Source organism: Gambusia affinis, linkage group LG19 (assembly GCF_019740435.1).
Source record: "Gambusia affinis linkage group LG19, SWU_Gaff_1.0, whole genome shotgun sequence".
Taxonomy (NCBI): domain Eukaryota; kingdom Metazoa; phylum Chordata; class Actinopteri; order Cyprinodontiformes; family Poeciliidae; genus Gambusia; species Gambusia affinis.
In genome coordinates, this window is record NC_057886.1 from 17188819 (window position 1) to 17201056 (window position 12238).

Here is a 12238-nt window from a genome sequence, read left to right on the forward strand (position 1 = left end):
CCTTTGAGTGTGGAAATGAGCAGGTGTTAAGTGAAAAAAAATACTTGATGGCTTTTATTTAAAACAGGAAAGCAAAATTTTCAAACTACTGCAAAAATAAGTCAATCCTGTTTCTTTAAAGTTTGATATTTTAATATACGAAAACAGAGCATAATGTAATGTAGCATTTTTTGAAGTATCTAATGCAAAACGTAGCCTACGTTTGAACTGTTTCACCACACAGCGCTGGGAGTATTAGGACAATATTAGCTAGGGTGACCAGACGTCCTCTTTTTCCCGGACGTGTCCTACTTTTCAGACCTAAAAAAATGTCCGGGGGGAATTTAAAAATCGTCCGGGATTTTGGTCAACTGCCTCAAAGCACATTACATAGCTTACAGTGCATTGTGATCACATTGCCACTCCGTTCCACTACTCCATTCCAGGTTTGTTTGTATGGCAAAGAAATCGGTAGCGCATGTGTGTCCGCCGATTCTACCCTTTTTTCCCAGCCAGCTGACCAGTAGTATGTTGCAAAAAGTGAGAGCGGGGCATCGCGGTATTTCATTGGTTATTCCAACACCTTTACAAATCCATTCATCCATCCATTTTCTATTCACCCTTCGTCCCAAATGGGGTCGGGAGGGTTGCTGGTGCCCATCCCCAGCTAACGTTCCGGGCGAGAGGCGGGGTACACCCTGGACAGGTCGCCAGTCTGTCGAAGCCTTTACAAATCATATAGCTATAAAGGTGAGGTTTTAATGTCATGTTGACATTTTTAATACTAAATTTAGAGCATTTACTGCATAGCATAAATAACTCTACCATCAAAAGTGGATTTATTCTTTGAAAAACAAGTTAACACTTTATATGAAAAAATAAATAACTCAAAAAGAAGATACCTTCGGCTCTTTTATTTGTAAAATTACATTTTCTTTCCTCCTTCTCTACACATCCTCTACCCGTTACCCACTTTACAGCAGTGAGCGCTGTTCTGGTGCAAGTTCTTCTGTGCAAGATGGTGATGACACAGTAGGATGACAAGATTACTCAAACTCAAGCCCTCCTTGAAATGAAAGCTGAGGATAACATTTCAATTCACAAAGTTGATGACAGAACCAGTGCATTTAATACCATGAATCTCCAGAGAAAAAAAGAAATTAAGACATGAAAAATAATTAAATTTGACAGAATACAAACAGATTGGGAAGATTTGTTCTTTAGACAGTAACTACAGATTGATTTCAAACTTCAAAAGTCTGTTACAAATACAGAAATATGTTTTAAATGCAGTTGTGATTTTGGTCAAGAAAAGGAAAAAAAAATATCTTTACACATCTCCCATTTTACACTGATAATTCAAAAACATTACATTAATGCTAAAATTACATAAGGGTGAAATTGTTAATAAAGTTGTATTTAATGTATTTGTTGGATAACATAGATAAATGATTGTAAAACCTTAAGATAGGTTTCAAAATCATACTGACCAGTCTGTGCCAAAAGAAAAACTATAATAACAGAGATAATCATTCAATCTACACAGCTCAGCTCTATAAGAAATCTGCCCATTTGTTCTCTCTTGGTGAAAACCTCCTGATCCAATTCCTTAAGACTCTATATGCACCTTGCTTTTAACATAAGACCATGATGGAAACATTTATGGTGCATTTGAACAGTGAGTCCAAGTTGTGCAACGACAGGGTTATCAAACCTACACATTTTCCTTCCTTTTCCATTAATTAGATTTCCTCTATGCAAACAAAACAGAGGGCAAGATGCCTCTCTTAGGAGCAATTGTTAATGACTTCTGTTTGTTTTCCGTCCATGAATGGGATTAGTTTTTTTCCCCCTCCAAGGTGACGTCATGTCCATCATCAAAAGAAAGGTCATGGAATGGCGAGTCCAGGGGTGAAAAACAAGATTCTGTGAATAAGCCTGTAGGTTGATTTATTGTATTTTTGGCAGGTTCATCAAGCTGGAACCATCAGTGGGATCTGGCAATCTACTGGCCAGTATGCTCATTTTGTCAAACAGTTAGTTGGTGCTGAGAGGATAAGTTGGTCTTTTGGTGGTTTGGTTTGACCAACGGGGCGTCGTTTTACAGCTGGCTAATATCTGGTGTTGTTGATCGGCTGGATCAGCTGATTCATTGAGTTAGTTAGTTTCCACCCCCACAGCACTGGCCGCTTCTGCCCTGTGGAGCAGTTTCCTGCAGGTCCACGCCACCTCTGGCCCGTCCGCCCGGTCCCGCTCCACCCTGAGGCTCGTTCTTCGGAAGTTTCTTGGCTGTTGCAGAGAATAAAAATAATTGGTAAATCTCTGGCTTAAAGTATTGAAACAATGGATTCTACGACCAATTATCTAAAAATGAACCTAAAAAATGGAAACAAATTACCAAAATTTTAAGTACAATCACATTTATTAAAACAAATATTAAATATATATTGAAAGAAGAAACAGAAAACTTTTACACTGAAATGTCTACGATAGAAGGCGCTAATATTTTTTTTTCAGTCAAAAGCAAAATTTATTTAAGTACATTTATAGTGTTACTAAGAGGTTCCAATTTATTCTCAGCCTCTCTAAATGATTAATGAATTAATAGTTGGACTTCTGAGAAACACTCACCTATAGCCATAAAAATCTCATTAACATTCATTGCGGTCTTGGCTGAAGTTTCCATGAAGAGCAAACTGTTGTCATCTGCATAAGCTTGTGCTTCCTACAGGACCAAAGGAAACATCTCAGGGCATTTTGACCTTGAAAATTAATCTGTAGTAGATTCTGTATTTATTCCCCATACCTGGAAATCTACAGCTCTCTTGCTGGCCAGGTCGGCTTTGTTTCCTGCCAGTGCAATAACAATGTTGGGGCTGGCTTGTCGCTGCAGCTCCTTCACCCAGTTCTTTGCACGTGTGAATGTATCCTTTATAACAGAAAGGTGCAAAACAGTGTGATATTACACTTAAATCTGACTTGATTATGCAAATAGACGACTAGAGCGTTTTGGTTGTTACTCACTGTGTTGGTGATGTCAAAGACCACAATGGCAGCCTGGGCTCCTCTGTAGTACATAGGCGCCAAGCTGTGATACCGTTCCTGTCCTGCAGTGTCCCAGATCTCAAACTTGACTGTTGTATCATCCAAACATACCGTCTGTGTGAGGAAGGCAGCTAAAAAAATAATTAGAAATAGAATTTTAAACTGATTAATAAAAGAGAGAGAATATTTGACTTTTCTTCAGAATAAGTCTAGGTGTTATAATAAAGAAAAAAAACATAACTAAATTAGGACACAATAATAATATGAAATCAATTATTCACGTTCATAATCTGCTAAAAATGCTAAAAATCAAATAAATAAATAAAAAAATGTAGTAAACATAAAAGAAAGCAACTCACTTTACCAGGAGGAAATGTTAGTTTATGAAATGCACACTTACGCAATCAGCCATCTCTCACATGACACCTAAAGCTTAGCTCTTTCTTGCATAGTACATATTTTAAAGCTTTTTAATCTTTGACCAGGCATGCCGCTGACCACAAGTTCAATAGAAAGCAAAAAAAGAAAAGTGCTGACTCGTTTTATTTTCACCCATTCTTTGGCGAGTATCCTGTTCCTACATTCTTATGCAAGTTGACTCATCAGAAACCGGATACAGCAGGGAAGACAGTTAGGAAAAAAGTGACTATGAAATGACTTATTTCATACAAGTACAAACTTAAATTTTCACTTGACTGCCTTGAATATCCTGAACATTTATATAAAAAAACATTTCTAAAACTGCTGCCCAGTGAAGTGTTTGTATCTTCTGAAATAGGTTTTTGTGTGTTTTCTCACTACTGAGAAAACACAAAAACTTGTGGAATACAAGAAAGAAAGGTGGAAAGTTTCCAGTTGTTAATCCAGTTTCAGATGGATTAACATATTTCTATTTAGCAATTCATAACATTCCTCCTTTAATTCAAAGCTTTAATTTTAAATCTTTAACTCATTTTGATTTGATGCTACAATCAAGGTCAATTTAAACAGCCAAACAAACATCTGTCACTTTCTGCAATTTGACCAGTTTTGGTAAAGATGTCTGCCTTCTTTGTGTGAAGAGCCTGAAGCCAGTTGAAGTCTTGGAAGAACTAGTCTTACCAGTCCTTCTCCTAACTAAACTGACAACAGATATGAGTAAGACCTGCCAGAAGTCAGATCACTTCCACTGGCAAGGACAAGTCTTCTCCTTCAGGGCTGATGTCTGATGTTTTAAATCAAGAGTGCACAATCAGTTCAGAACCAAAACACCCACATGGATGTTTTACAATAACCAAATAACTTCATGTGCAAAAATATTTAATTAAAAGTCTATCAGCTTTTTGCACCTTTTAGATATCCCAAATGATTTTTAAATTACTTCTGTATACCAGTGGAAGATTACAGCACAAAAAACAGACTGAAATTGAGAAAGAAAAACAAGGATTTCAATGTTGTTTTTCCCATATGCAGTTGTGAAAAGTTTTAAAAGGCATGCAATTTAATTTAACTTTTTATTTATTGATCATCTTAGAAATCTAAACTAAGCTAGCTAATCTAATTTTAGTCAGATTTTATTTTTATTCAGTGTTTTGTAATCTAAAGGATAAAAGTGAGAATTTCTGAAATCTGAAAGCCTTTTTATGTTGATTTGTATTTGAAATATGCCATGCATCTATAAATTACCACATCAGAACTCACTGATATTACAGGTTACAAATGCAGTGCTTTACAGAAGTATCTGTCATAGAAAATATGGAGAAATCCTGAAGTCCTTACCTCCGATGGTGCTCTCTTGATACTCATGAAACTGGCCCTTGACGAAGCGCAGCACCAGGCTGGACTTTCCTACTGCAGATTCTCCCAGAAGCACTAGTTTGAACTGACAAATCTTGTTGCTAGCAGCGGTGCCGTTGGTCCGTGCTGGTCCACCTCGCCCTGCCATATTGCAGCGTTGGAAATTACAAGAAAAAAAAGGCCGTGTGTGGGGGGGCGGGGGAGGAGAGGATGAATAAGTAAAGGTTTAAGTTTTTTTGCAGAAGGATGGTGAAGCTGAGGTAAACGCAGGCAGGCTCAGGTCATGCAGGTAGCTTTCCTGGAGGAAGACGACACCTCACTACTGAGAGCTGTAAAAGACAACAACAAAAAAATGCATTTCAGTTTTTTGAGTTTCTACTAAACAACCACAGTCTCCAAATACAATCAAAAGCAAAATCCACCAGAAACAGAAATCATCCTTATACTTTTGCACTAAAGCTTTGTTGTTAAAACTGAAGTTGTTGATGCAAAACACCACCATCAGACTCATTACCCAGTTTGAGAGTTATTCATTTAACCATGTTTGGTATAAACAAGTGCTAAAGGAGAACACTTCATGGCTTATTTGAAATTGTGCCCTTGGTTTTTCTCCCACAGGCTACAGTCAGACCATACTATTAAGATTCTTGAAATGCTACTGCATCCACTAAGGACTGAAACAAAAGGCAAAAATAATCTATTCTGGATTACTTAAAGTTAAAATTGTTTGTAAACTAGAAATACAAGTCCTTTTCCTTAACCCATATAATGCAACATATATTTACTGAACATGATTATGAGACAATATCAGGTAAAGGTACTTGACAAAGGCAAAATGGAATGATTAATATAAACAGATCTATTAACCAAAAGCTGCAGCGGCTATCTGTAGGGCATGTAAAGAAGCAGAGCATGAAAAGCAACACTCATTAATGCACCTGGTTCTAACATGTCATAAAACAACAGCTGTCCAATAACAGGCCCACAGTCTATCACATGGAAATAAGAAGTCTCAAGACAGACATGTAAAAAATAGAAAAGGTGCAACATTAAGGAACACACAGCTCAGTCCTTTCTTTTATTCTTAAATGGAATAGACTAAAGTGCAGCCAGTTACCTAGAAGCCAATCAAACTGTGGCCTAGTCAGACAGGTGACAAGGAGGTAATTTACTTTCGTATTTTTATAATTAATTATGCAGATACATAATGATAAAAAGTTTTTTTTTTTCTAAAGATGACCCTTATCTAAGCCAGCTGAGCACTGATGAAGTCAAAATAACCATAAACAACTTCCTGTTGGAAGATGTTGACACAACCACATTTCCTTACAGCTAACTATAAGAATATTATTGAACATTTCTGTCCATCATTGGCTATTAAAGTGCATCTAAAGAGTCCCACATAAACACATAAACAAAAAGGTGTATAATTAAATCCCAGACATTTGGCAACAAGGCCTTCTGATACATTTCATGTATTCAGTATTAATTTATGCATTTATCAGTTAAGATAAACATAAATCCCAAAATTCAACTTAAGATTTTAAAATATACAATTTCAATATTCAAATGTGTTTTGCAAAGACTGAAGACGACACCTCTTCAGTCTTTATAACTAAAAATATTTATTGTTTGACTCTGTGTAGTCAAGAGTAAAAAAGGGGAACTCAAACGGAGGCAGAAGTAAGCCACTGCAATATTTTTGATTCATTGTAATTCAGTATTTATAAACCACTGAGACTTTTACAACTACTGCATACCTACATACCAGCGCATTTCGCTTCATGTTTGCCAGACACGACTGTCTTAAAACTTCACCAAATCTCTTTTTCAGCTGGATGACGAACATTAGGTCAGTCAGCTTCTGCTCCGTAAAAGGACAGGAAACAACTCAGCTAAAAGCAGGAAGTGAAGATTGCAGAACACTTAACTGCTGAACACAATAAATCCAGCATTCTAACACAGACAGTTTGACGCTGAATTCTTACACTGACTACGAAGGATAGATTTTTGCTGGTAGAATGTGGTAATGTACTGAAAAGAAGAAATAAGTGCAAATAGCTTTTAAAAAAAAAAATAATAATAATAAAAAAAGCAGGGCTTTTCCCCAGCATGCAGCTGAACTCATTCTTAATCTTTAGCATGTGACTGCAGATCACAGCTTTGTCCATAAAATATTCAGGACTTGCATGATTTATTTGACAGTACAGCAACCATGTTCTACTAATGGGTTAGCATTAAAACTACTCCTTTTAAAAAAAAAAAAAAAAAAAAAAAAAAAAGCAACTTTTGCATATTTTGCAGATGCTAACAGTTTTGCGAAGGTACCTGGCAGACAAGAACTCAATAATTTAATAGCGCATCAAAAAAAAAAAAAAAAAATCAGAAAGGAATGAAGGCGCTCTGCTCACTTGGACAAACAAAGGTCGGTCTGTACTTGTGTGCTCGCAAGCAGTTGATGACACCTCACCTGCATTCCTCACTTAAGGAATCAGTGGTAACTGAAATACCGCCAAGATTTTCTGTAACACTTGTACTTTAATCATGCATTATGAGAGAGGGAATCTCTAAAGTGTACTCAGAACCTTGATAATGAAATGGGATAGAGAGAGAAAAAGCAGGACATGGTCAGGGGAAAAGGGAGGAAGAAGCAGCAGCAGTCACAAGAGCTTGTTAAATATTCATAATGGCCTCCTGTTTGCTCTGCACCCAGCATGATGTCCAAGACACCAACAGGGACTGCACTACGTTTAATGCAAAATATGGCAGTGTGTGCAAACTTTAAATATGTATATGTAAGTTAATAAGTACTATAACTAAAATGTATTTTTGTCCCTCAGGGAAATATGCACTTTCCTGTATTGTCATTAATAATAATAATAATAATAATAATAATAATAATAATAATAATAATAATAATAATAATAATAATAATAATAATATGAAAGAAACAGTTTAGAATGTTGGTGTAGCACAAGGTTCAACATTGAGTTCTCAACTTGTTTTGTTTTTATATAAATATAAAAATACAAAGTTTGTCCACTTCATATTATTGTCTGACTTATAACTGTTATCTATTTGGACTTTCTACAAATAAAAGAAAAAAATATGAACTTATAATCAATGAAAAAAATTGCATTCTTTACCTCTCCTTACTTTTCAAGAAAATGTTAAAATTCAGCTCAATCCCAGAGCAAAATATTACATTAACCTTACCTTTAATTCAGCTAAAAGTAATACATATTTGAAAGAGAAAACACTGGCAAATTGGTATGTTTATCTAGATGGCTCCTCAGTTCTAAATGGCATAAGCAAACAGTACAAGTTTTATGAAGGCAACCAGAGGCGAATGTTGTGGAAAAGGGTGGGGTCACAGAACAGCTGGTTGCATCTGATATAAAGGCTGCACTACAGGTCTCCCTTTGTTCCTTATACCAAGTAACTATCCAGTCTTAGCTATGGCAGTTTCAAATATACTGTCAGCAAGATTTCAAGTTCTACACACTGAAGTCAGATACATTTGTTAAAACAGTAAAGATACAAAGGCAGATTATCATTTAGAATCTACAATGAAATGACAAATTCTTTTTATAAAAGGATGTTAAAACGGTGTTTCAAGTCAAAAATTTGTTTGAAAGTTTAAATACAAATGCACTGATGTAACACAGGACAAGCAAACAAGATAGTAATCACTTTCAAGGCCAATAGGAAATCATAGGAACTTCCCTTTCTTGTGACGTCTCTTAGAAGCTCAGTAACCAAACAGAGAAGTCAGAAGCCTAATCACCATCTTGTTATTTAGTTGAATGTTTCACGGAAACTGAAAAAAAAACAAAACATTCCTTTCTAGTAAGTAGACTGAATTATTGCTCACCTCTTCAAGTTAGTGGCCTTTGATTGAACTATCTAGGTTTCTCTTCTAGATTTTTCTATAAGTCAAAAGCTAAACTATTAAGTACTTATTCCTACCAGTTTCAAAACTCAAATGGTTTCTATTCCAATTAATAATGGCACCAAACATAAAGGGATCACTTTCTAACCCACCTGATTAGAAATGCAAACCCTTGTTTCCATTTAGGTGTTGTGACATTTGAACTTTATACAACATGACAGCAAATTTGGAAAACAAACTTCAGCATACTCTTTTAAAAAAAGGAAAACGTATCTTTTAACAGGGCTGATTTGCCAAAACGTATTGCTGCTTTATGAGACCAAGGTCCAAACACCATAAACACCAGAACAGCCTATGCACATAGCTGGTTATCCCTTTCTGTTGCAAAGGTCCAAACTCTGCTCCTGTTATTAACCCATAAACAGGATCTATGAAGGTCCATGTGATTTAATGTGCTGTTAAATGTAAGCAGACACACGTGTAGATAGATAACTTTAACAATATAACTGAGAGAAGTGTAACATAACACCCATCAACGATAATGACACTTTATGAGATGACATTTAAAGGTATTTATGGTACCTTTTGAAATTTGTAAGGCAAAATTAAATGTTAGGTTACAAAAATAAGCAAATGTAATAAAATGAATGAAAGGAGATTCTTGTATGATCATTTCAAAAAAACAGATTGCTTATGAATCCGTCAGTTAAACTGCTGAGTCTCTCAAATAAAAAACAGTTATCAAGTACTTAACCGTCTCCATAAACAGTGTTTGTCATAGTCGAAACAAATGATGTCTAAATACACATTCGCAACACATAAAATGATTCAAGTTTCTAATGTTTCCAAGTTAGCAAAACTTCTTTCTGGTTGTGGTTAGCTTTAGCACAGCTAGCAAAAGCTGAGCGACATTAGCAGATAATTAAATCATCGAGTATCCAACGAAGGCCTTAAAAGGTGGTACTTTAAGCTCTGACTGTGAACGAGAATATTGTCAGCAATAAACATCTGACTAAATGCCTGAAACAAACTCCAACAGTTAATCTTTCTTCTTCGCCTAGCATTTTAGCACTAGCTTAGTGGCGTAAACGACAGCAAAACATAGATGCTAAGCAACTGAAAAGGAAACTTTGTTTAACGTGTTTTATGCGACGACTAAATGCGTTTCTGGGGAGAAAAATTACAAATTGGTTAACTTCTGATTGCATTGTTAGCAGCTGTGTCAAAAACGTCATTAAGACAACTTTCATTTTCTCGGCCGCACGTCGTCAGCTGTTTCACGCTATCCGAAAGAAACTTAGGGTCTTTCTAATTGTGTCCTTTCCGGAATTGAAACCACATCAAAACCCTGTCAAGCAGCAGTTGTTATTTGGCTTTGAAATGTTGTTTCTCAATTTTCTGTCTATTAGAACCCGAAGCTCATAGCCTCACTCGATCCACTCTAATGAACATTTAGGCTGAGCTCGGACTTGGCTCATCGTTTCGGTTAAATTGTACCAAATATAGCTAAACAGCTTTTCAATAATATAGAGTGGACAATATTTAAGGGTTTCCCCTCCTAACATGTTCGATCATATTAGGCAGCTCGACTTACATGACTTTTTCTTCTTTCGTTAGCCTCATCGGCAGCGGCTGCCTTCTGCTTCTTGGGGTCTGGCCTTCCCTTCCGCTAAGCGATTTTTCCGGGAACCTCCCACTGTTTTTGTCAGTGGCTGTCTGACCAATTACAACGTCAGTCTGCATAAACTATTAGATTCAGAACACCGGTTAAGTTTCAAAGCTTGAACCTAAATGCGTAGTATTTTTGCAGAGGGTAGAAATAAGTGTGAAAGTGCTACACATTGATTAAAAGATACTTTCTGCTATCCCCGTCTATGTCACTTGTTCACAACAGAGAATTTCGTATTAATTAGCATATGATGACAAAAGGTTGCACCAGAGAAATTTAGGAACAATAAACAATGAACATTAAATAAGTGAGTGTATCCTAAAAAAGTTTATTTATTTTATTCAGCTCAAATAAAACAAACTAATTTTAAAGGAAAATTAAATATCCTGCAAAGAGTTATACTACTGATGGCTACAGGCTTGGATATGGACTGTAGTAGTCTGTATTACAGTGATTCAGTAGAAGCCTCTCTCTGAAGACATTCTATTGTTTTATAACAGTCTTGTGAAGAGTACTTGTTGGGTTCTCCAATATTTTTTATTCTCTGAAGAATCCTTAGCATTTATTTGAGACCCAAACAGAAAGATAAAACGTCTAAACAGCCAAAATTTAGTAAAATCTCGTACTTTCCCATGCTTTTTCTGCCAACAGATGTGACGACTTTTTCAAGAATTCTTCTAATGTTTTAGCCCTGAACTGTCTCTTTTAGAATGAACTAATTGCAATCAGTAAAAAACAAGAGTCATCAAATACAGCTTTTTTTTCTGTTTCTTTTGTTAACAGAAGATTTAGCTTGTTAAAGGTTCCTAACTCTACTTGCAATAGGTTCTATTTGGTGATACCTAAGCAGAATCACTAGATAAATCACTAGATAACTTCATCATAATTAATGTGATTGCTGTGATAAAAATATTTTGACAATAAATTGCATGGTTCCTCATTTTAGTATGGCTAGAATTATTTAAGTACAATTTATTTTCTAGTTTCCTTCAGATTGGACTGAAATTAAAATCTGAGAATATAAAGGGCTTCATCCTTCTTCTTTACATAGTTATGGACACTTTTTTTATCAAGTTTTTTGTAAGATTTCTTCTGTTGATTCAGATTTTTTTTTAGCTATTTTTAACAGGTCTCTCTTAGAGCATTTTATCAAGGTTTAATCCAGGATTTTGATCAATGTGTTTCGATTCTAGCTATTCTGTTGGCATTGTGAGTGTCTGTTTGGGTTGTTAATGGCCCCATTTAATGTGGGTCCATCTGCTGTAAAGATCTGCCTTTATAGCAGAACTTGATGATCATTTTATCAGGTGAATTTCATAAATAAGGCCTCGTTGCTTCCTTACCACAAACATCAAATCAAAGCACCACATGTGTACTTAGTTTTACCCTCAACTGTATTGACATTGTCATGGAAACCTTTTTTAACTGAAAAGCAGAGCTTAGGAGAAACAAACAACATGGTTTCCTATCAAATCTGTTTTTCCTGCTCAGTCGTGAATTATAGCCTGTGCATTTTGTTTATGTGACCACACAGTGGCGCTACATCTCTTTATCGAGCATTATATCAAGGACAAATGATGTCAGCTGATGTGGAAACGGCAAATAATGCAGCTTACACTGATGTTTTGCTGTGCAACTAATAAATTCATATTACATTAATTCTCTACTACTACATCTACAGTCTGTATTGCAATAGTTTTATTGATGTATCTAAATTTTCAGTCTCAATTTTTTAGGCATTACTTTATATATGACAACTTTTAAAAGAATAATTTTACAAAAAGATAATATTAGGCTGCAGCAGTTGGTAAATAGCAATTTATTATTTCAGAAAGAACAAACTTGTCATTTTGACAACATGACACAGACAGATGTCA

General features: G+C 35.6%; 1 protein-coding gene across 1 annotated transcript; it reads right to left on the reverse strand.

Moving 5' to 3' along the window:
- Positions 1 to 878: 878 nt before the first annotated feature.
- On the reverse strand, positions 879 to 10571 carry rab5c (RAB5C, member RAS oncogene family). The gene is made up of 6 exons (XM_044100405.1): positions 10287 to 10571; positions 4783 to 5129; positions 3004 to 3155; positions 2786 to 2908; positions 2611 to 2704; positions 879 to 2268 (listed from the first exon to the last, which is right to left on the reverse strand). The coding sequence occupies exons 2-6, from the start codon at positions 4946 to 4948 to the stop codon at positions 2141 to 2143; spliced, it is 663 nt and encodes a 220-aa protein (XP_043956340.1). The 5' UTR covers positions 4949 to 5129; positions 10287 to 10571; the 3' UTR covers positions 879 to 2140.
- Between the last annotated feature and the right edge of the window lie 1667 nt (positions 10572 to 12238).

Coding starts and splice junctions, on each gene's coding strand:
- rab5c (XM_044100405.1), bottom strand. CDS start 4,948: ATGGCAGGGCGAGGTGGACCAGCACGGACCAACGGCACCGCTGCTAGC. Junction 3,156..4,782: donor TCAAGAGAGCACCATCGGAG/GTAAGGACTTCA, acceptor TTATTTTTTTAG/CTGCCTTCCTCACACAGACG. Junction 2,705..2,785: donor AGAGAGCTGTAGATTTCCAG/GTATGGGGAATA, acceptor TTGGTCCTGTAG/GAAGCACAAGCTTATGCAGA.